General features: G+C 35.3%; 1 protein-coding gene across 13 annotated transcripts in view; it reads right to left on the bottom strand.

Moving 5' to 3' along the window:
• The window catches only part of LOC118931930 (fibrous sheath-interacting protein 2-like), a 104,928-nt gene that overhangs the window by 22,046 nt on the left and 57,718 nt on the right, over nucleotides 1-25,164 (bottom strand). For 4 of the 13 annotated variants that reach the window (XM_057503790.1, XM_057503789.1, XM_057503788.1 and 1 more), the window contains 7 exons: nucleotides 22,384-22,545; nucleotides 21,632-21,721; nucleotides 17,753-17,873; nucleotides 15,269-15,355; nucleotides 11,191-11,303; nucleotides 10,332-10,377; nucleotides 1,745-5,364 (listed from right to left, as the gene is read on the bottom strand). In XM_057503790.1, the coding sequence (XP_057359773.1) occupies nucleotides 1,745-5,364; nucleotides 10,332-10,377; nucleotides 11,191-11,303; nucleotides 15,269-15,355; nucleotides 17,753-17,873; nucleotides 21,632-21,721; nucleotides 22,384-22,545 (4,239 nt within the window). Of the gene's footprint in view, nucleotides 1-1,744; nucleotides 6,657-10,331; nucleotides 10,378-11,190; nucleotides 11,304-15,268; nucleotides 15,356-17,752; nucleotides 17,874-21,631; nucleotides 21,722-22,383; nucleotides 22,546-25,164 lie in introns of those variants that run through there. The other 9 variants (XM_057503792.1, XM_057503794.1, XM_057503793.1 and 6 more) reach the window with 5 other exon arrangements.

Raw genomic sequence — 25,164 nt, forward strand, 5'->3', positions numbered from 1 at the left:
ATATTCCATAGAAATACCATATCTCCATCCATTCAGTGATGGACACTTTGGTTGCTTTCCATATGTGGCTGTTATATATAATGCTGTAGTAAACACAGGGGTGCATATATCTTTTTGATTAATGATTATGTTTTCTTTGGGTAGATTACCCAGTAGTGGAATTACTGGGTTAGGTGGTATTTCTATTTTTAGTTTTTTTGAGAAACTCCGTACTGCTTTCATCTTAATCTACACTCTGATCTATTTGTCAGGAAGTCATGTGTGATTTCATGGTCCTGACTTTTATTATAATAACTCTATTGTAATGTCTGTTAGAATCTCAAAAAGGCTACTACTGAGATTATTGTTCATGCATCCATTTTGACTTCTGTTAATATTATAACATTTCTCAAGCTATCAATGAAACCAGCATTTCTGACTATGAGAAAACCAAGAGTAAAATTTCTGACAATTCTACAGATAACTAAAAACTAATTTTAAGTAATGTTATTCTGTTCAGAAATTTTATTCCCAAGGGATTACTTACATATGAATGAAGACTACCAAGTAACATGCTAATGTAATGGTAAGAACCCATATGGCAGAGGTAACTTTAGAGCTAGAAAGCACTGTCATCTGGTACAAAATATTTAGGGCAAATGGATTAAATTAGTGCCTCAGCCCATGATAATCTCCATATTTGGGCATGAAAACATAAAACACTTATTGAAATATTTCTCATCCCAAGATTTAGTTCAGTCAGTAACAAGACAGTGCTGGAGAAAATTCACTTCAAGTTTACATTCCAGGGAGTAACTTTGGTTATTGTGCAGGCCATAGATTATATCCCTAAACACATTCAGTCCTCTTAGGAGTAAATACCATCAGTACAAGGGGATTTGTTAAAAATCATAGGTATAGTGGATCAACACAGTTCTATGGGACAATCCCTTTGCCCTCAGTGGTATAGTTTTCTTGTAACAAGAACATCATTTCGGCATTTTAAATCCCAATTAGTTTAATGTATTGGAGCTCAAGTATAGAGCTACAGGGCTATAGGTCTATAGCAAGAGGAAATGGGTTCATAAGAATGGCAGTACATGGGCTGCTGGGTCTTGAACAAGGATAGAAGAGGAACAAAACTGGGCACTTCTTGAGAGTATAGAAAAACTCAGGAAGGCTAATTAAAGTAAGATAATAAAGAAGTATAATCTAAGTGTCTATAGTCTAATGTTTGTTGATGAATGTTGCTAAAAGTAAAAAGTACTGTGTAGAGCCATAAATTTGAGAAATTAAAACTATTTTAGCTTATTTTTGAAAGTTCATATATCCTGATAGTCTATTAACTGGGCCTTTAAGATACCATTAGATTACCCACAATAAAAAACTACAGGAACTATATGAGATTGCTTTTCTGAATTTTCAAATGAAGATCATAATTTTGGTCAGCCTGGTTTTACTATTAAGTGTATGTCCCCATGTTCCCATAAAATTTTCTTTTAAAAGCCAGTTTAAACTGATTGTCTTAGGAAAACTAGCCTGAGACCTTGAGAGTGAGCCACAGAGCTGATGTGGCAAGTCCCAGTAAGTTACATGACTTTACGGATGAACAAGTGTAACCAATTCTCACAGAGTGCTGGGCAATAAGAAAAAATGCACTTCCATATACCTGTTTGAGGAAGGGAATCACAAAACAATTATGCCTCACTATTCACTTGTATTTTGAATTTTAATTTTAATGTTTTCTTACTGCTTTTGCACTTACCTCTAGGGGTTTTACATCCAATTGTCCTGTCTTAGTCAATGAAGCATGTCTTCCTTTTTTTATCTTTCCTAAATTAGATGTGTCTGATGAAGAGATACTTCTCCCGTTTACTGATACACTTCTTAGCTCTTCTATGCTATGTCCAGTTTTTCTTAAACAGTCCATCTCAAGTTTTTCAAGAGGTTGAGTTTTTACAGAAATGACTGCTAAGTGTTCTGAGAGAATGTCAGGATCTATTTTGATTGGCTTCTTCCTAATATGTGGGACTATTTTAATTGGAAACCCGTCTTCAACTGAATCTTGCTCTGACTCTCCTTTTTCTAAGTCAGGGATCATTTTGTCAGCATACTTCTGTGCCTTTTGAACAATTCTATTAATGTCTTGATCTCCAAAGAGTTCAGCACTTGAATTCTTTAACTTAACTGTATCTAATCGAAGATCTGAAACTCCACTAATAATTAAACTAGCCACTTCCTTAAGGAAGGCTGTGTTTGTACCTTTTATGTCATAATAAAGATCTTTATGGGTTCCAGATTGTTGCAGTATATCACTGTAAATAGAATCAATAACCTGAGAAATCATTTCTATGCTTTCTGGATTTAAAAAGTGTTCTTCAGGATGAGCAGAAACAAGATTAATATTATTTTTGGAAATTTCAGCTGCCACAGATTTTGTCAGTTGAGATGCAATTTTATTTAACTCAGGCTTTGACAAGTTTTTTGCATCTTTGCTTGAGACACTGGGCAATGTTACAATTTTAGCCAAGAACAAAGCCAAAGCTTCCTCTAAAGTTGTAGTATCTAACATAGGACCTTTTTTGGATGAAGACTTTTCCTGGGACTTAAACTTATCAACAGTTTTGACCACTTTTTCCATAGTTTTGACAGCTTCCAAAACTAATTCTGAATTTGATACTTCTTCCTCAAATTTAGGTTGAAATTCAGAATTGGAAATTTCCTGCACCATTAAAAAACCTATTATATTAGAAAGGGCATTGCTCTTACCCATTAAATCTTTCAATATAGAGGTGTGTGAGCCAGAGTGCTTTAAAACACTAGTATAAACAGAATTAACTATTTTTTCAATAGTTTCATTGTCAGCTGAAGGTACAGTAGGCAATTCCTTGGCTGGTGATACAAGTTTAATGTTACTTTTGGAGATAAATTCTTGTATTGAATTTAATATTTTTGAGGTTATCTTTTGCATTTTTTGCATTTCAGTTTCTCCAGATTTGGTTCTTTCCTTATCTACTGTTGGAAACATAGATAAAAGCTTTGATAAAAATTTTACAACAGTTTCTTCTATTACATCGTAAGGCAGTATATGAGCACATGGTTGAGGCTGGGGAGCGTCAGCAGTTGTGATAACATCTTTAAGAATATTTTCAACAATGTAGTTAACTTCTGAACATTGATATGGAGTTAGCTCTCCAGAAAAATAGCTCTGCAGCTGATTGCCAGACACTTCTTTTAGAATCAGGTCAACTATGCTTTTGGAAAGGATTCTGCATCCACTGGATACACAATTTTGTATAATCTCTTGTGACCCATACTGTGACAAAAGATTATTATAAATAGAATGAACCACTAATTGAATAATTTCATCATCACTGGGATGTAAGGAGTCCACATACTGAATAATCATATCATCATATTTGGAGATCTCTGTTGTAACTGTACTTAGTAACTTCATTTGAAGAAAATCCAGTTCTGTGAACCGTTTGCCCTCAGGTGTTTCTGCTTTGGTGTTAGACAGAGTTGAGAAAATTTTAGATAAGAGAGCAGAAATCACATTCTCTAAAAATTCATGAGGCAGCATGACGGTATATGGTGACAATGCCTGACATTCTTTGCTGGCTCTTTTAACCACGTTTTGGATCTTTTTAACAACATCCTTAGATTTGAGAGGCAAATATGCTGAAGCTGGAATCTCATCACAAAATCCAAAATTAAGCTGCTGTTGAAAAATTTCATTTATCACTGCATTAGTTAGTTGTCTTGCTATGGTTTCCCCATTAGTTTTTATACTCTTACAAATGGAGTCTTGAGACCTATATTCCTTCAAAATATTGCATACAGAGGAGTGAACAACTTTGTTGACCAATGTTTGATCAATTGCTGGTATGTTATTTAGGAAAGGTATCTTGTTTAAAGAGGAGTTTTTAGTCATTTTGTGCATATGTGGAATTTTATCCACAGTTTCCTTAATGCTAGATGATGCCTTTTCTGCAGTTGACTCTTTATGCCTGGAAAGTACTTTAGGAACTGATGATGACATGTTTTCTACTGGGGGAAGAAACTGATTTTCCGGATCTGTTCTAAATACCTTAATTTGAGCATCTGAAAACTCCTTTAACAATGAATCAGTAAGTTTCATAGCTGTGTCATATAGTTCCGTTTGATTTTCATCCTCACTTACATTTTGACATCTTTCACACATTTGTGTTTCTGGTGACGAAGAAAAGATCAACTTGTTTATAATTTCAGTGATAGTATCTTCTAAAAACGTAGCAGGAAAAATTCCAGCTTTATGTTTTGGTTCGTACTGATGACTATTTGTTTTACTAGGTTCAATTTTAATCTCCTTTACTTTCACTTTCTCTTTTTCTCTCTCTTTCTCTCCCTCTTTCTCCATGGCAGGGAGATTTTTGCTAATTGAGAGGGATAAATCCTTTGTTGAAACAGACTGTGCACTGTCCTTGCCAACCTCCTGAATTACCTGCAGTGACCTATCACTTGGGGGACTTTGGAGATGTGAATCATCTGTGGATCCTTGAGAATGATATATTTCTAAGATAACATCATAAGTATTTTCAATGATATTTTGAACATGTTCATAATCTGAATATTGTTCCTCATTTACAGCTATTTGAGATGGACAGGCTTGTCTTTCCATTCCATTTGATTTTGGGGTAGCTGCTTTCAAAGTTTTCTCTGCTGTGGTCTCTGTATTTCTCACTTTAGATGCCAAAGAAGATAAATGAAAGGGCTCATCTTCTTTATTCAATGAATTTTCTCTTACGCTCTTAAACTCTTCACTGTCTGTTTCAAAATCTGCTCCAGGTATTTCCTTCTCATGTTCTATATCATTAGTAGCTGCTTGAAATTGTGTCTGTGCCTCATTACATTGCCTTTCCTCATATTCTGGAGCTGATGTACTTTTCTTCTCAGTGTCATCATTTTTATGTGTTAGTCTTAACTCTGCGTCCTTTGTAGCTTTACTTTTTGTACTAGTAGTTGAAATAACTTTTGATATATTCTCATTATATTTTCTAATTGAAATTCTCATTTTATTTTCCTTCTCCTTTTTATTTGCCACACCTGCAGCTGACTCTGATAACAGGTTAACTGCATTATTTTTCATGATTCCAGTTACAGCGGTAACTATCGGATCTTGGATGCTGCCTTTTTTCATTGATGTCTCCTCACCTTTGAAACCTTTCTTTCTATTCACTGCACTTCTATCTATTTCCAGTGTGTTCAGTGAATTTTTCTGGTCTGACTTTAGAGAAGTATGTTTATATGATTGTGTTGGTGAAGCAAGTTGGTTCCCTTTTAAGCATCTGTTTACTGGTGTAGAAATTTTCTCTGTTAGGCATTGAATCCTCTGGGTGATGTTATCTGGATTTAGAAATGAAAAGAAGGTAGAAGACCCATCTAATGAAAAAAGTGGCTGAATTTTGAATGCAGAGATTGACTTCTGGGCTAAAGCAGTAATCATTTCTATAGCAATGTTATTTTTATCATCATTCTGAACATCATTAGATCCATACTTTGCAATGAATTGATCATAGAAGGGAGAGAAATAAAGAATCACCAGTGTTTACAATAGCTCAATAAGTGAGTTAAGTTAGACGGTAAGATAGTAAAGAAGCTAACCTTGAACCTTTGGTAACAATGAACCTAAACCCTGCAAATGGCAATAAGTACATATCTATCAATAATCACCCTAAATTTAAATGGACGGAATACACCAATCAAAAGACACACAACAATAGTATGGATAAAAAAGCAAGACCCATCTATATGCTGCTTACAAGAGACTCACCTCAAACCCAAAGACATGCACAGACTAAAAGTCAAGGGATGGATAAACATATTTCATGCAAACAACAGGGAGAAAAAAGCAGGTGTTGCAGTACTAGTATCAGACAAAATAGACTTCAAAACAAAGAAAGTGACAAGAGATAAAGAAGGACATTACATAATGATAAAGCAGTCAGTCCAACAAGAGGATATAACCATTATAAAAATATATGCACCCAATAGAGGAGCACCAGCATATGTGAAACAAATACTAACAGAACTAAAGGAGGAAATAGAATGCAATGCATTCATTTTGAGAGACTTCAACACACCACTCACTCCAAAGGATAGATCCACCAGACAGAAAATAAGTAAGGACACATAGGTGATGAACAGTGCACTAGAACAGATGGACCTAATAGACATCTATAGAACTCTACATCCAAAAGCAACAGGATACACATTCTTCTCAAGTGCAGATGGAACAGTCTCCAGAACAGACCACATACTAGGCCACAAAAAGAGCCTCAGTAAATTCAAAAAGATTGAAATTCTACCAACCAACTTTTCAGACCACAAAGGTATAAAACCAGAAATAAATTGTACAAAGAAAGCAAAAAGGCTCATAAACACATGGAGGCTTAACAACATGCTCCTAAATAATCAATGGATCAATGACCAAATTAAAATAGAGATCAAGCAATATATGAAAATAAAATGACAACAACACAAAGCCCCAACTTCTGTGGGACACAGAAAAAACAGTCTTAAGAGGATAGTATATAGCAATCCAGGCATATTTAAAGAAGGAAGAACAAACCCAAATGAATAGTCTAACGTCACAATTACCAAAATTGGGAAAAGAAGAACAAATGAGGCCTAAAGTCAGAAGAAGGAGGGACATAATAAAGATCAGAGAAGAAATAAATAAAATTCATAAAAAAACAATAGAAAAAAATCAATGAAACCAAGAGCTGGTTCTTTGAGAAAATAAACAAAATAGATAAGCCTCTAGCCAGACTTATTAAGAGGAAAAGAGAGTCAACACAAATCAACAGTATCAGAAATGAGAAAGGAAAAATTATGACAGACCCCACAGAAATACAAAGAATTATTAGAGAATACTATGAAAACCTATATGCTAACAAGCTGGAAAACCTAGCAGAAATGGACAACTTCCTAGAAAAATACAACCTTTCAAGACAGACCAAGGAAGAAACAGAAAATCTAAAGAGACCAATTACCAGCAACGAAATTGAGGTGATAATAAAAAAACTTCCCAAGAACAAAACCCCTGGGCCAGATGGATTTACCTCAGAATTTTATCAGACATACAGAAAAGACATAATACCCATTCTCCTTAAAGTTTTCAAAAAAAATAGGAGAGGATGGAATACTCCCAAACTCATTCTAGGAAGCTAACATCACCCTAATACCAAAACCAGGCAAAGACCCCACCAACTAATATCCCTGATGAAGATGAACAAAGATGCAAAAATACTCAACAAAATATTAGCAAAACAAATTCAAAGTAAATCAAAAGGATCATACACCATGACCAAGTGGGATACATCCCAGGGATGCAAGGATGGTACAACATTTGAAAATCCATCAACATCATCCACCATATGAACAAAAAGGACAAAAACCACATGATCATCTCCACAGATGCTGAAAAAGCATTCGACAAAATTCAACATCCATTCATGATAAAAACCCTCAACACAATGGGTATAGAGGGCAAGTACCTCAACATAATAAAGGCCATATAAGATAAACCCACAGCCAACATCATACTGAACAGCAAGAAGCTGAAAGCTTATCCTCTAAGATCGGGAACAAGACAGGGATGCCCACTATCCCCACTGTTACTCAACATAGTACTGGAGGTCCTAGCCATGGCAATTAGACAAAACAAAGAAATAAAAGGAATCCAGATTGGTACAGAAGAAGTTAAACAGTCACTATTTGCAGATGACATGATATTGTACATAAAGAACCCTAAAGACTTCACACCAAAACTACTAGACGTAATATCCAAATTCAGCAAAGTTGCAGGATACAAAATTAACACACAGAAATCTGTGGCTTTTGTATACACTAACAATGAACTAACAGAAAGGGAAATCAGGAAAACAATACCATTCCAATAGCATCAAAAAGAATAAAATATCTAGGAATAAATCTAACCAAGGAAGTGAAACACCTATATGCTGAAAACTAAAAGACACTCTTAAGAGAAATTAAAGAGGACACTAATAAATGGAAACTCATCCCATGCACTTGGCTAGGAAGAATTAATATCGTCAAAATGGCCATCCTGACCAAAGCAATATACAGATTCGCTGCAATCCTTATCAAATTACCAACAGCATTCTTCAACGAACTAGAAAAAATAGTTCTAAAATTCATATGGAACCAACAAAGACCCCGAATAGCCAAAGCAATCTTGAGAAGGAAGAATAAAGCAGGGGGGGATCTCACTTTCCAAATTCAAGTTCTACTACAAAGCCACAGTAATCAAGACAATTTGTTACCTGCACAAGAACAGACCCATAGACCAATGGAACAGACTAGGGAGCCCTGATATAAACCCAACAATGTACGGTCAATTAATATATGACAAAGGAGCCATGGACATATAATGGGGAAATGACAGCCTCTTCAACAGCTGGTGTTGGCAAAACTGGACAGCTACATGCAAGAGAATGAAACTGGATTATTGTTTAACCCCATACACAAAAGTAAACTCTAAATTGATTAAAGACTTGAATGTAAGTCATGAAGCCATAAAACTCTGAGAAGACAATATAGGCAAACATCTCCTGAATATAAGCAGGAGGAAATTCTTCCTGAACCCATCTCCTCAAGAAAAGGAAATAAAAGCAAAAATGAACTCATGGGACTACATCAAACTAAAAAGTTTTTGTACGGCAAAGGACATCATCAACAGAACAAAAAGGCATCCTACAGTATGGGAGAACATATTTGTAAATGACATATCTGACAAGGGGTTAACATCCAAAATATATAAAGAACTCACACACCTCAAGACCCAAAAAGCAAATAACCCGATTTACAAATGGGCAGAGGATATGAAGAGATGGCTCTCCAAAGAAATTCAGATGGCCAACAGACACATGAAAAGATGCTCCACATCACTAATCATCAGAGAAATGCAAATTAAAACCACAATGAGATATCACCTCACACCAGTAAGAATTGAAAAGACTAAAAACAACAAATGTTGGCGAGGATGCAGAGGAAGGGGAACCCTCCTACATTGCTGGTGGGAATGTAAGCTAGTTCAACCATTGGGGAAAGCAATATGGAGGTTCCTCAAAACACTAAACATAGAAATACCATTTGACCCAGGAATCCCACTTCTTGAAATATACCCAAAGAATACAACTTCTCAGATTCAAAAAGACATATGCACCATTATGTTCACCACAGCACTTTTTACAGTAGCGAAGATATGGAAGCAACCTAAGTGTCCATCAGTAGATGAATGGATAAAGAAGATGTGGTACATATATACAATGGAAAACCACTCAGCCATAAGAAGAAAACAAATCCTACCATTTGCAACAACATGGATGGAACTAGAGGGTATTATGCTCAGTGAAATAAGCCAGGCGGAGAAAGACAAGTACCAAATGACTTCACTCATATTTGGAGTAATAAGAACAAAGAAAAACTGAAGGAACAAAACAGCAGCAGAATCACAGAACCCACGAATGGACTAACAGTTACCAAAGGGAAAAGGACTTGGGGGGATGGGTGGGAAGGGAGGGATAAGGGCGGGAAAAAAAAAGGGGACATTAGGATTAGCATGTATAATGTGGGAGGGGGTACGGGGCGGCCTCTACAACACAGAGAAGAGAAGTAGTGATTTTACAGCATCTTTCTACGCTGATGGACAGTGACTGTGAAGGGGTATGTTGGGGGAACTTGGTAAAGGGGGGAGCCTAGTAAACAATATTCTTCATGTAATTGTAGATTGATACCAAAATTTAAAAAGCAAAAAAATCAATATATTGGTAATTATTGGCATATGATTTTCACCTTTCAAACACCTCATTAAAGAAAAAAAAAAAATCAAGAAATAAATTGGGTTTTCTTCAGGTATTTATTTTCCACCTTGTAGATTCTTAACTTTAGCCAGAAAGTTGAGAAAATAACCCTGAAGAATTCAAGTCTCTGTCAAGTGCTGGTATCTCTCTTGCTTAAATGCCTAGGGGCCCTAAGAAGCTGGAAATCCTGGGACAGAGAAATCATTTCCAACTTTCGTGCTACATCCTAGCATGTCTGCAGTGATCTCTAGAGAATTCATTCATGTATTTATTTAAAATATATTTCTAGTAAAAACATGTAATATTATACTGTGTAGTACTTTTAGAAAGTCAAGAAGATGTGTTGCAATAACAACTTCACTGAAATTAAAATGTGTTAATTCCAGGAAGGGTAGGGATAGACTGCAGTGTCAAGAGTACTTCAAATGGGTACCGGACTCTATTCTTTCTTCTATTTAACAGTATTACAGTTTTTCATTTTCTTACCTGTATTATCAAAAGTAATTGGATTTTTAGTTATCACTCCATCTTTCTATATGGTACAAAATTAAAGAGAAAAATATTCATTAGTAACTGTTCTTCTGAAAAGGATTTTGCCTTCTATCAATCAACTAAATTAATACAGATTTTTTCCCCTCTAACTCTCATGAAAATTGTCTCAGAGACTATATATATTACCAACTACCTAGGACACCTTCCACACAGATTTCAAATTTAACTAGTTCAAAACTGGGTTCAATATATAGCCATTTGCTCCTCTTCTAATATTCTATAATTTGTTTAAGATATAGTAATCCATTCAGTGGTTGATTCTGATAAGTTTAGAATCATTTAGTAAGCTTCAGGGAGAAACCATTCAACCCATTCCAATCCAAGTAATGTTTAATGAATGCAATTCTTAGAATAAAAATAAAATCAATCACCCAAACTGTCATTTTACTGTAACAACATTAACATTTTTTTGTTTCTCTCAGCCCCACAAGACAGAGTTCTCAAAGGAGTGATTATGTCTTACACATCTTTGTATCCTACATGTCCCAGTTCCCTCATTTTCCTTTCCTGTGGGCTTAACACAGTGTTCAGCCAACAGTACAGCTCAATAAATGCTAGCTAGCTATTATTATCATTATAATTGCTAAATGTGTCTTAGTTTCTGCTATATTACATAAAGAAATTAGCATAAAGATAGCCCAACAATTTCAGGGAAAAGGACTGGTTTCATAAGGAGGCCCTAATATCCTTATCCAGTCAATACCATGATAGTGAAGGAGATGATTTATAATAGTGAAAGTTAGCCAGTTAAATGAATAATCATCATAGAAAAGTTTGAGACATAATTTTATACCTTTTGTTCAGTGCCATTATTTTCATCTGGTTGACAAACTACTGAACTTACTGATTTTCTGACAACATTCTTTGAACTACTTAGAGATGGATGTATTGCATTTGCTGTAGGTCCTAAAAGTAAATTAAAAACAAACACCTAAATGTTTTTAAACAACTTATTAAAGTATAGTGGAAGTATGGTAATTACTTAAAATGGTTTTATCCATTTAAAAATATGTCTACAACTGTGAAACCATCACTGCAATTAAAATAACATTTCTAATACCCTAAAAGTTTTCTCATCCACCTCTGTAATAGGTCCATCCCCTGACAACACTGCTGTTACCTCTCACAGAACATTAGTTTACATTTTCTAAACTTTTACATGAGTAGAATATATGGTATGTACTTTTTTTCCCTGGCTTCTTTCACTCTAAGTCACATGTTTTAATTTGGTCCTTTTTATTTCTGAGATGTATTCCATTGTGTTGATATGTCACAATTTTTTTATCCATTCACCTGTTGTTTGGGTTGTTATGTTGTAGAAATTGGCAGCTTGCTCAAAACTTTCTATGGAAATACAAAGGACTTGAATAACCAAGTCAACCTAGAAGAACAGCAAGTGTTGGAGCACTCGAATAGCCAAATTTCAAGACTTATAAAGCTATAGTAATTAAGAGAAAAGTGTATTCATAAAAGAACAAATAGATCAATAAAACAGAAGAGAATGTCCAGAAATAGGTCCATCTGTCTATGATGCCTTTCCTTTCAAAGATGCCAATGTAACTCAGTGGTGTTGGAGTAACTGAATGTATACAAGATAAACTTGGATATTTCTGTTTTCACCAATAGCAAGGAAGCTATCAAAAATCACTATGATTATGTCAGAAAGGAATCAAGAGCTATCTTGAAGGGGCTCCCACTGTCCAGCACTGTCACAATTTCACCATTAATAAATTTAGTAACAGCAGTGTACTGAAGCACATCAAATTTATTTAAATCTATGAACTCACAGTAACACAAAATATTAATTACTATTGGAGGATGCTATTGGAACAACTCATTATTTTGAAAACTGATAAATGATGGTAAAGTATTACACATTCATCTGTTTTTCTTAAGCATCCTGTACCACAATGTAACCAAACAAACTTGAGGGGAAATTTCTTTTTATAAAATGATTCCAGCTAATCTTTAAAGAAGTAATGATAAAAATAAAATATCCCAATTTTACAACTCCTAATTAATTCATGGATCTAGCCTTGAAAATTAATGGCTGTACCGCCCTTTTCAGAGCAGTGAATGGTCCACAGACGGTGACGTCTCACAGACAGAAGAAAAGCTAATAAACCTTAGTGGATTCAGGCTAAATGAGAGACTTGCTAGAGAGGCAGAACTCCCTCATACGGTCACAAAGACATGAGTTTTATGACTGCATTTTCTATTTTTATTTCTGTAATAAAGTTCTTTGTATCACAACAAAAAGAAAGAAAATTAACAGCTGTAATTAAAAAAGAGAAAGACAACAAGATACTATGTTTCCTGGTGGAAAGACACACCACCATCTATGAATTAGTCCTGCTGAAGAAAATGAACCTGCAATATAGGGGCATATGAAGACCCTGAACTGATCTGCTCTCCCTAGATGAAGCAAATCTACATATAGAACATTTCTCTCTGAAAAACACATGGAAACTAGCTGAACAGCTCTTCCACAGTAAAGAATAAAAAGGCCACATCAGGACAGGTAGGGGAAGAGAAACAGTGTAATAGAAAATGAAAAGGCAACTCAAGAGACTGGAAATACCTGCAAATCACATATCTGAAAAGACTTTTATTCAGAATATATATATATAACTACTAACATTCAACAGTAAGGCAACTACCCAATTTAAAATGAGCTAAAAGATTCAACAAATACTTCATTAAGTATGTTTTACAAAAGTCAAAACAGCATATGAAAAAATATTCATCATCATTAGCCATCAGGGAAATGCAAATTAAACCACAATAACATACTACTACATCTATTAAAATGGCTAAAATAAAAATTACCCATGATATCAAAGTTTGCAAAGGTGTACAGCAGATGGATCTCTCATGCATTGCTGACTGGAATGAAAATGTTATAGCCACTCTGGAAAAGAGTTGGAAAGTTCTTTTACAAATATTCTTACTATAAGACCCAACAATCCTTTGTTGACACAAAAAGCTGAACACAAATACTTCTCATCTTCCTATTCGTAATCAACAAAACCTGGAAACCCAAATTTCCTTCAACTAGTGAATGGATAAACAAACTCTGGTGTATACCTACAATGGAATAGCACACAGCAATAAAAAGGAGTTAACTATTGATACATGCAGTACCTTGAATGACTTTCAAAGGCATAATACTAAGTGGAAGAAGACAGTATCAAAAGGTCAAATATCATATGATTCCATTTATAAGACATTCTCCAAAGAAAAAAGAACTATACAGATGGGGAACCTATCAGTAGCTACCTCAGGTTATTAGTGGGAGGTAGAAAGGTGTGACTACTAGAATGTAAGAACTGTTCTGATGTGATTGTGGGAGAGAGCACACAAATCCATACATGTGCTAAAATTCATGCAGTTGTACAAAAATTCCATTTTGTTTTAGGATTTAAAAATCTAAATGCCTCCGGATCTTTGAAAATAAAAAAAAAGAGAGACAAGATCAAAAGTAGGGACTATAGGGAATTCAGGGCTCTGAACTCTGCCTGGAGAGTTGCCAGCTACAAAATGAGGGGCAAATTGCCCATAAGAGTGTAAAGGCTGGGACAGTGTACAGAGTTCATACTCAGGGTTCAATGATGAAACGATAGAAACTAGGTTTGATTATGGTAATTGGAAAAGAGGGGCATTCCCATAATAGATAATGACTTGTGATGTCACTACTGAATATTTCTAAAATTAACAAAAAAGGGATTCACATGCCACTCTCTTAGAGGGTAAGTAGATAGGGCCCTGTTCCTCCCCCACCACATATGTATCAATATAATTTCAGAATTTATCTTTTAATGAAATATCTTCCAACTATGCCTAATTAAATTTTCAGGTTTGATCCCCAGTTGTCACAGATAGACTTGTAGCCTGGTGAGGTTGAAAGTAATATTTTCCATCTACCATCCTTTCCACCAATATCACTGAGAATTTTGATATCAGTAAGACTAGTTTGTGTTGCATGAAATACTAATTTTAGAGGCTCATTGTGCACAAGATAACTTCATTAGACTCTGAAAATTTACTTTTATTGTCTACATTTAGTAGCTATTGGGCTGGTAGTGCCATAATTGCGTGTTGTAATAACTGTTTGATGTGTGGAACCCATAAAGCTTAGAGTTGAATTAACTCAATCTCAGTGTTCCTGAGTAGAAGAGAGACTTAGCTAAGACAACCCTGTCTCTCCCCAGGTTTCTGAGGCTTGATGAAACTAATCAAATTACATAATCAGGGAGGAAAGATTTTGGACTGCTTTTTCTTTATATTTTAACTGATAAAAGGAGAAAAGAATTTTATTTATATACATTGACTTTTCTCCAGAAAATTAATAGTGGGAAGGAATTCATATTATTAAATTTTGAACAGTCTTATACTTTTAATAGTGTATTATTTGAAGGATTTTAATGCTGGTATTTGGGTTCCTGGTCTAATCCAGTGAGCTCTAATAGACAATATGAAATAACATAGTATAAGATAAAAAAAAGAAAGTGGTTTTTCAGTGGGGTTAGTGGTGGCTTTGGAGTTAATGTATTTAAGTTCTGACCCACTTCAGAGCTTTGTAAAATCATCTTAAGCATTATAAAAATTATTTTGCAAATTTGTTAGGTTTCATATATTGTTCATTTAACAGCAGTAGACCCTCATTTAGTTTTTCTAAAATGAGATAGTACTAAATCAGTAGCTAGAAATCAAATTCTGAAAGCAGTAGAGGTTGCATCATTGTTCATAAGCATCACTCCAGATCAGTCATTTGGCAACAGGACTTATCTGCACTTAAGCAAAAGAGGCCATCCAAACTCAGTCTCTCCCCAAATTACTACTTAGTATTTCTTGTCACAATATTCAATTACCATTTACTCCTTTATTTGCTCTCCGGTCACCAACAGCAGAAGCTACCTTTACATCATCAAAAGTCTTCTTTTTCTTCTTCCGGGAAGCTTAAAGAAATGTAACAAAACATTTATTTGTAATTGTGATGACAGAATTAGACTATCTTTTATGACAAAAACAGATTTTTCATGCCCAAGAGGAAATGAGCCATATGCTAATTCACACGGAGGATTGTAGGGAGGTATTGAAGATGGAGAGGCGTGAAATAGGAGGAAAGAAAATTACTATTGAAATACTATCCTTTCGATTTAACTTATATACTCAGAGGGACAGAATTTTCTTTGGAGGGACAGAATTTTCTTCCTGAAGAGAGAAAAGCTCATACCCAGCTCAGCTGTAACATGCCATTTCCTCTGTATGGGGATACACAGCTACTGGCAGGAGATCCACTAGCTCACAGTGACTACTGCAATTCTTGGATGTGCCTCAGACTGGTACAAGCAACCACATACATAATCCCTTTTTTTTGTAATAGAGGTAATCACAGTTGTTGTTTCTAACCATCTAGGGGGGCAGTGGGTCCTCACAGCATGTATGCTCAATGGGCTTTCATGAGAGAGATAAAATGTGAGTCATCTGTTTCCCCACTGCAGCAGATTCATTTAACATTCCCTCTCTCTCTCTCTCTCTCTCTCTCTCTCTCTCTCTCTCTCTCTCTCTGTTCCTCTGAAGTCATCTATAGAGGTATAATTAAATTTCATCTGTTGCCTTGATAATATAAACTAATTTATATCCCTACTCTGAAAGAAGTGATTTGTGATAACAAATGTTTAAAATGTCTACTTGAAACTCTTTTCCTATCAAATGAGAAATTTATCAGTTGAAGATGCAGAGATGTATATACTTACTAAAGAGATTTCTGGAGCATGAAACTGCTGCCATTACCTCAATGAGCTGAATAGACTGAATTAGTCAATTTAGCAAACAATTATTTTATATATCTATGCATGTGTGCACACACACACACACACACACTCACACAGTACAAGGTACTCTGTGAAATACAAAGGTGGGAGTTACATATTATGGGTGATTAAGAGAGTGGGAAGTATTCCATAAGTATGTTAGTAAGGACAAAGTACTACTAGGGATTCAAAGAAGAGGGATCTTTCTATTAGGGTTATTGAAAGACTAGGGAATGGTATTTACAGTAGAGTTTAAAGATTTGTGGGGTTTGGATAAATGGACAGTGAGCACATCATTCCAGGATGAGTAAATTGGATGAAGAGAGGCAAAGAAATGTTAAAGGTAACTTGTGCTTTAGAAATGGTTAGTAGTCTAATTTGATTGGACAATGAAATAAATTGAGTGCTCACTATGAGCTAGAACTTTTGGGCTCTTGAGGAATTATTTAGCAGTATTATCTTTGTTTTCAGATGGTAAAACTGTGCTTCAAAAGGTTAAGTGATTTGTCAAAGCTATTCATATTGCTAAAAAACGGTAAAGCGGGACTTGGACTTCAGCTATGCAGATCACCACTAGATGATGTCTTCTTCAAGGAGAAAGTACAATGTGAAGTTAAAGTTAGGTTTGACTTGGACTGTACATGGTGATGAATGGTTGCCTAAGAAGTCTGAGCTTCACTTAAGAGGTAATGAGGATCTTTAAGTTTTGAGGCCAGGAGAAAAGACCATCAGAGCAGAGTTTTAAGTTTAATTAGGTAGTAGTATAAAAAAATGGGGGGTTGAAGTAGGTAAAAATAAGAGCCAGTGAAGACTAGTTAGTAATCTATTGGAGTGACATTGGGAGAATGTCACCTGGAACAGGACTGCCAGGACAGATATAAGATTGGTGGGATGCTCTGATGATACCACCATGGAAGTTCTTTACTGATACTACACAGTCACAGATACTTAAGACAAATCTACAGTTTTGCATTCTGGCAATGAAATTTTAATTAATATCATTAATTAATTTACTTTAATCTCACTATATCTTGCAGGGTTACAAATTGAAGGAAGCTGGTAGAGACTGGGAATAAACTCATGATTTGATGTTCCTCGTTTAAACTCTTTTCTTTTTCTCTTTCCCTCCTTCTCTACTGCCTCCTTTCCATTTTTCCTGTGCTTTTTTCTAGTACTGTCTATTTTTTTCTGCCTGGCAGCATAGTAGAATACCATGTTAGTGTATAATAGCAATTATCTTACACACAAGTTTTTAAAGTTTCAGAAGCAAAAAATACATTATTTTTAGTATAGCGAACTTAGAACTGTGGTATAGAGCTTGTGTACTGACACAATTGATAAGATTTTAGGTTGTTTTAATTTTTTATGTATGTCTACTTTTGAACTTCAACTGTAATAGGGAAATGCCCAGAAGTGTACCTGACACAAAGCAGGCAGCAACTGTATGAAACAGACTTTTGCAGAAGGATTTTTTTACACGAATAAGTAGGTAAGTACTTTCTACATGGCTACATGAACTCTTAATGTTCTCACACTTACAATGTGTTCCATCTTGTCCTCTGTAAACAAATGTATCTTTTTTAATCTCTTTTCTTTTAAATACATTTTCTTGTATTTTTGGTAAATGAGAAGCCATTTCTTTCTCTGGAAGGACTTGTTTCTAAAATATTTTAAAAAATAGATTGGTTAATACCAATTGCCTTTTAGAAATGCAAAAGATTATTTTTTAAAATGTGACAGTATATTGGAAATTAATAGTAATTCTTGTCTTGTGACTCATAAGATTATGTTGAGAATAAATTTGGGAGGGTAGTAAGGGGTAAATTTCCACCTGTGGACAAACATGAAAAATATATTTAACACTCAGATGTATTTAATCTCACTGTACATTAGAGAACTAGTCCAGTTGCAGATCTGATAGGGTCTTAATCCATAGCTACTCTGGTAAATTTAAGCAATTTCTAAATCATCTTCAATTGAGGATTCCTGAGTGACTTAACTAGAAGTCACTCAAGCCTACCATAAGTAAACACAATACATGAAATATGACTTCTTTGGTGAATCTCCAGCCTAATATTGACTGTGGATTACTAGAAAGGAGATAACTTCACAAAGAAAGAACCTCAGAGGCCCTCAGAGGGTTCCCTGAGGTATTCAGCAAGAAAATGGATCAGTACATGTCTGTGAGGAGAACTACACAAGGCCACAGAAGGGACCATCCTATCCTAAAGGACTGGTGCAGTTGTCACCTACAAACCATCTGATTCTGACTAGCCACTGTAGAAAAATATCATAAGTCACAGGGTATTTTGACAAAATATAACCAATACAGTACAAAATATCGGTCTTGCCTCAGTAGTGGGGAGTAACTATGTAAATATCATAAAAATATTTATTATAAAAAAGTAAAAGAAAACATAAACATGGCTGTGGCTCTAACAAATCTTAAAAAAGCAAGACCTATTACAAACTGTTTCCAAATAAATAATCTACATTCAAAAAAAAGAAAAACCTAAAGAATATGAGAGTATTTAGTGCCCAAAAACTAAAATTCATGACATCTGGCATCCAATCAGAGTGCCAAACATACTAAGAAAATATGAGCCATAAAATGAGCAAATCAATCAAAATTGACCCAGAAATGAAACACATTAGAATTAAAGATTAAAACATAACTGTATTCTACATTTTTATAAGGTGAAAAAGAGACATGGATCATATAAAAGTTACCAAAATCAATTGTTTTAAATGTGTGAGATGAGAAATGCAGTGTAGTACATTAATACCAATGTATTAATGGTAAAGTAGACATTACAGGAGATTACTGTGTATTCAAAAAAGAAGCTATTCAAATGGGAAGACTAGGAGAAAAAAGCTACAAAATGAAAATATCAGCATAGGGTGGGACATCAAGCAGCTTAATATGTCTGTAGAGAGGACAGAGGGGACAAAATAAATATTTCATAGTAATGTCCACCATCACTGCTTCTATTTTACATTATTACATTGGAGGTTCTGGTCAGCAATCAGGCAAGAAAAAGAAAAAGGCATCCATATTCGAAGAGAAGAAATAAAACTATCTTTATTCATAGAAAATATAATCATTTATGTAGAATTTCAATTGGCATCTAGAAATAAACTAAAAATGATTTTATCAATGCAAGATAAAAGAAAATGTTTTTCTATATATTAACATCAATAATCAGAATTTGAGATTAAAAATACAAATTATAATAGCATAAAAATTATGAAATACCTAGCGATGTGTAAGACCTGTACACTGCACCCTACATAATGCTGGTAAGAAAAATAAAGGAAATCTAAATAAACAGAGAGGGAAATTTGGTTCATGAGTTGGAAGACTCAACATTATCAAGAAATCAGGTGTGTCAAAGATGACCAATAGAGTCAACACAATTCCAATCAAAGTCTCAGCAAATTTCTTGGTAGAAATTGACAAGCTGACCCTAAAATTTATATGGAAATATAAATGGCTTACATTAGTCAAAACAACATCAAACTAAAAGAACAAACTTGGAAGGCTAGCACCGATTTAAAGAATTAAAGGTACAATATTCAAAAGAGTATAATAGACAAATAAGTCAAAGAGCAGAAAAAAGTCCAAAATTAGAGTGATACAACTGATTTTTGACAAAGATGCAAAGGCAAATCTTTTAATGATTTTGATAACTCAAAGCATACAGTTTGCGGAAAATTATATATAACATCAAATCTAAAAAAGATAAAAATATTAAGAAACACAAAAATGAACTGAAAACATCACATACTAAAACATGATTGAAAAAAGACAATTCACAGTAACTCCATTGAAAATATCAATAATTCAAATAGCTCTCCCATTAACATGGTTCAAGCAGCCTCTGGTGTTACCATGCCTACCATCCGTGGTCATGTCTAATGGGCACTCACACTGCCAGAATTTGTTCCACTGCACTAGTTGCCACTAAATAATGGGCTAGAACTCCTTGAACTGTTAATTGGCATCAGGCAAAAAGTAAAAGGAACCTAGGCATTTTGTTGCTCTCTAAAAACTAATATTTTCAGAGATTTCTGGAAGTCAAAGAAAGGCCAACTCAGAGGGACTGTCTACTGAAAAAAAGTTGTGTAATATTGAGCATTAGAACATAATAATTACAGTAAAGTGGAATAAGCTAATCTTGCCATATGAACAGTGAGTCCCTGACAATACTAAAAGATACCTGTTAACCCAAAGTAGAATAAAAAATTATCATATACATATTTTAATTTCCAGTATTTGAAAAATTTCTGTAAAGCTGCTTAACCAGGCTATGTAAATCTTACACTTACATCTAGGTGTGTCAACAATAAACTACTTGTTTTGCAAGCATTTTCTATTAAAAAAAAGTATTTATCATATATAAATATGTTTTTCATTTCCCAGAAGTAAAACTGTTGTTTGATATGCCCTTTTATATTTAGTTTAGTAAAATTCCTGTACTTTGTTAATAGTCAATTGTGTTTAACTGCACTTTAATCTAATCTGAATCAATTCCAGACATGGACAACTGACCCGAAATAAAGATTTCCCTCTCTTAAAATAAAAGATAAATATTTCATCTTATTTTGCTACCTGTTCAGAAGAAATTAAAAGAAAACATGGAAGAAATGTTTTGGAAACATGGAGGAAAAACTCTAGGCACAGAAAAGAGAAATGGGGGAAAATACAGAACACTTAAACGTCATTCTCATTTCTATCCAACTCTCTTAACTTTAGAACACCAATCTGTAAAAGTACATATACATACATTTGACATTTTTATCCAACTCTGTAAACTCTAAAATCTGAATTCACTCATGCACATGAGTATGCATGTGCATACACACACACAAAAACACACACACTCTCATACACAGTCTCACACAACCTGAGTCAAACAACTGAAAGGCTACATCCATTCACTCTGCACCAAATCATTCCACTTCATCTTGAAGAACATTTTTTACTGGTGATAAACACAGCTGCATGTGTGGGTACGCACACACACAGTGTGTATGTTCTTTCAGTCACTGTAGGGCACTGTAACTACCCATACTGTTTCTGTTGCTCAAACTGGTTTGGCTTCCAGCTTACGAATCTTGCTACCACAACAGACTATTCCTATTGGCCTCAGCTCAGGCAGAAGGGACATATGTGAGTAGCAATTTAATTCATCAACTATGCTAGCAACCACTGGCATATTTGGCATATTAATCACTTTCTCTTTCTTGGCCCAATAGAGCAACTTCAAAATATTATTTATCTCTGCTCTAAATTTTCATTTGGAAAAGTTAATTTGTCAAAACTAAAGGTAAAAATATTATAAGAAAGTACTTTGCATACAAACAAACCTCTCTCAAACCCTATGTAAAGAAACCAGATTTAAGTGTTTAACTTACCTGTTCTTTTATACAGTGTTTTTCAAAATCTAATTTTAAGCTTCTCAAATATTCTCTATATTTATTAAACTCTTTCAAGGAACATACAACCTAAAACAACAAAAAATATATATAAATACACATATTTAAAAATCCCAACAATTACTTTCCAGAGTAAAAATAGTAATAGCATACCATTTTCGTGACATTTGGGTATCAAGAATATAAATTGCTAAAAATTTTTTAAGTGATATCTCTCTACAATTGTTAATCAATAGGCAATCTTTATCCAAAAAACATTATTAATAATACTTGTGCTACAAAAAGGAATTTAGTACACCCAACTGGAGTTACGAAAATACTAATGTAATAGTAATGTTCAAACCCAATAAGAATATAGTCTGTGAGGATTCTACCAAGCTGATTTTGCTAGGTTCCCATTCTATCTCAATTTTTCAAGAAGTGTAGGGGACATAATCCTTGACAAGCATATGACATCAGAGACAGAAAGAGGCCTATGATATAGTTGGGAAAATTATCTTGACATCCTCGAATTATTTGGCCACCATCTTTTGACATTACAAAGAAAAAAGGTGAAGGGAAAAAGTTTAATTTAGAAACTGTTTATCTGATTTCCCTTGACCCATGTACTAAGCAATTAATGGAATTTCCCATTAACCATTTCTCCTGACCGAGTTAAAGGTGATACCCCTTCTATACCCAGAAATATATGGAGGCTTTCAATGATTAAAGAGAAGTAATCTTCAACTCACTTCATTATTGCTGGTGATGAATCCACCTTTCTTTAACCTTCCCAGGATATCCTTGCGTTGATGGTATGCTCTTAAATGTGGATCATGGAGACTATTATATTGGTTTTCCAAAATTCGACAATAAGGATCCGATAGATTAAAACCGTAAGAAGGTTGAAAGAGCTGCAAACACAAATTTTGAAATATTGTAAATGTAAAATTAGTTATGTAATTATTGTTATAAATGTAAAAACAGAATTTAAGTTTTAAATATCAACCCATTGAAATGACTAGACTGTTCACTGAAAATAAAGCACGCAAGAAGAATTTGAAGGACAAACAAGCAACAGAAAAATTTGGATTAATGAACACTAATTGTTTATCCCCACCTCTTTTCCCACTGACCAGAACTAGTCTAAAAGTCCACCCTCACTCACTGAATTCCTCCCCTAAACTCCATCAGTCAGTCCCTGGCCCTGAGACAGAGAAGAAAGGAGGAAAGGGAAAGAAACGGAATAGGAAAAAGTTTGCTTTAATGTAAAAGCTAATGTTAAGATTCATCTTTTTCCTCTTCCCTCTTCTAGGTCAAACTGTTATATTCAGTGGATAAAAGGATAATATTACTTATGATTAGTTTATCTCAGTAATCTGAAAAAGGAAGAAAAATGGAAAAGTCTTTCACCAGGATTCACTGAAGCAATTTTAACAAAAAATAGAAGTAAAACTCAAGATGCTAAAGGTAGTGGATTAAAGAGTTATTTTTACTTGGGGTCTTAGCTGATGCAAGAAACCCCGTGTTCGCTGACTGCCACAGTCAGGAAAAATTTCAAGGCCTTTATTATAAAGTTCAATATATTGAAGAGCCAATTATAAAGGATATTGATAAGGACTGAGGTTTCTCCATATGTGTATGAACCAAATACAACCTTATATAATAGCCATTAAAATATAAAAGGTGGAAAGTTTAAGCTACAGTCATGTTTCTATATCTATTACTTTAGGGGAAAAAGCTGAGTTACTTAATTTCATTCGTGACTTAAAACATTACCAAAGTGAACATAAGGGATTTTTGTTTGTTTTGTATTTGGTGTGAGTTCTTAGTCCATTTTTTAAATTGCAGCATGGCAATGGAAGAACCTCTGAAAGGGAACAAGTGCAGGGTGGAAGTAAATGTGGAAGTCCTGATATTGCCTTTGCATTCCTTCTTTTTGCTTACCTTGCAGTTTTTTTTAATACAAAAATAAGTTTTGGTCTGAAGTAGTATCAAAGCAGGAATTGGCTCAAGTGAAGGGCAATTAGAATGTTTAGGGGATGTAGCAAACCTGAGAACACCTGCCCTGTTTGCAGGCATCCTATTCCACTTATAAGACCCCACCCATTGTGCACCAATCCAGACCTGTCTGCAGGTACCAATTTGTTACCTCTGTACTTAGTCTGGCAGCTGTACCTCAGTGAGATTCTGAACATTAAGGAGACTGGCTGGGTACGACTGTAAAAAGAACTCCCTAAAGGTAGGTTAAAGGATGTCTCAGATGTGAACAAAACGGCAGATTAAAGGAACCTGATAGGATGCTAGCTTTCATTTTCCATTTAAAATTTCCTTGGTAAGTTTCTGACCTCTTGCTTAACACCAGACTTTAATCCCCTCTAAGGGTCTAAATTATTAAGTGGAATTCCCCTAATTACCAATGCTTCCTTGAGAGGGTAAAGAAAGGAATCGCATAAGGTAATGTCTTGAATTTAGTGAGACCAGATAAGAAGCCTCTACCTTTCCTGTGAAGGGAAACACTCAACAATCAGTCAAGGAGTGGAGTGCTCTTTTAGATTCTGAATTTTAGCTGTTAATGGCAATATGTTTCTGAAGATCAAAACTGGGCTAATGCCTGTAAAGAAAGAGCACCTTTAAAACGAATCCATTCATTACAGCCAGGGAAACCCTTCTATTGTCAGTTAAAATAACTGGTTTCCCTTTAAAAAAAAGTTTGGGGGGAATTAATTTAACATAGAACATCTTTTTAAAAAATAGTTTACAAGAGAGGAGCCAAGATGGTGGCGTGAGTAGATCAGCGGAAATATCCTCCCAAAACCATATATATTTTTGAAAATAAAACAAATGCAACTATTCCTAAAAGAGAGACCAAAAGATACAGTACAACGAACGGCTAGGCTACATCTACATTTGTGAGACGCCAGCGCCTCACAAAGGGGGTAAAATACAAGCTGTGGCCCGGCGGGACCCGAGTGCCCCTCACCCCAGCTCCAGGTGGGAGGAGAGGAGTCAGAGTGGGGAGGGAGAGGGAGACCAGGACTGCTAAATACCCAGCCCTAGCCATCCGCACCGGGACCGCGGACACACAGGGAGTGGTGTGCTGCATACTAGGGAAACGGAACAGTAAAACCTGTGAGCGGGTCCCCACAGCCGGTGGCCCAGGGGCAAAAGAAAAGCGAGAGCTTTTTGAAACTCTTAAAGGGACAAGGACCCCACAGCTGGACAAAAGCATCCCAGAACACTCAGCCCAGCAGCTGGGAATCCCAGGGAATACCGGACGCCCTAACCCCCTGGGTGGCAGCACAGCTAAGAGGCCCCTCACAGCCATAAACAGCCTCCTGCCCGTTCCTCCTCCGGCACGGCCCCGCCATAGCGGAGCAGCATCCTGAGGGTGGCCACACACACAGCACCCACAGAGCTTATTCCACAGCAGCCAGGCAAGAAACAGAGACCCTGCCAGCACACAGCTGCCCAGCACAAGCTGGTAGGGGTCGCCATTCTCCCAGGAGAGGAAGGCCACAAACTAGCAAGAA

This window comes from Manis pentadactyla, chromosome 6, assembly GCF_030020395.1.
Source record: "Manis pentadactyla isolate mManPen7 chromosome 6, mManPen7.hap1, whole genome shotgun sequence".
NCBI classification, from domain to species: domain Eukaryota; kingdom Metazoa; phylum Chordata; class Mammalia; order Pholidota; family Manidae; genus Manis; species Manis pentadactyla.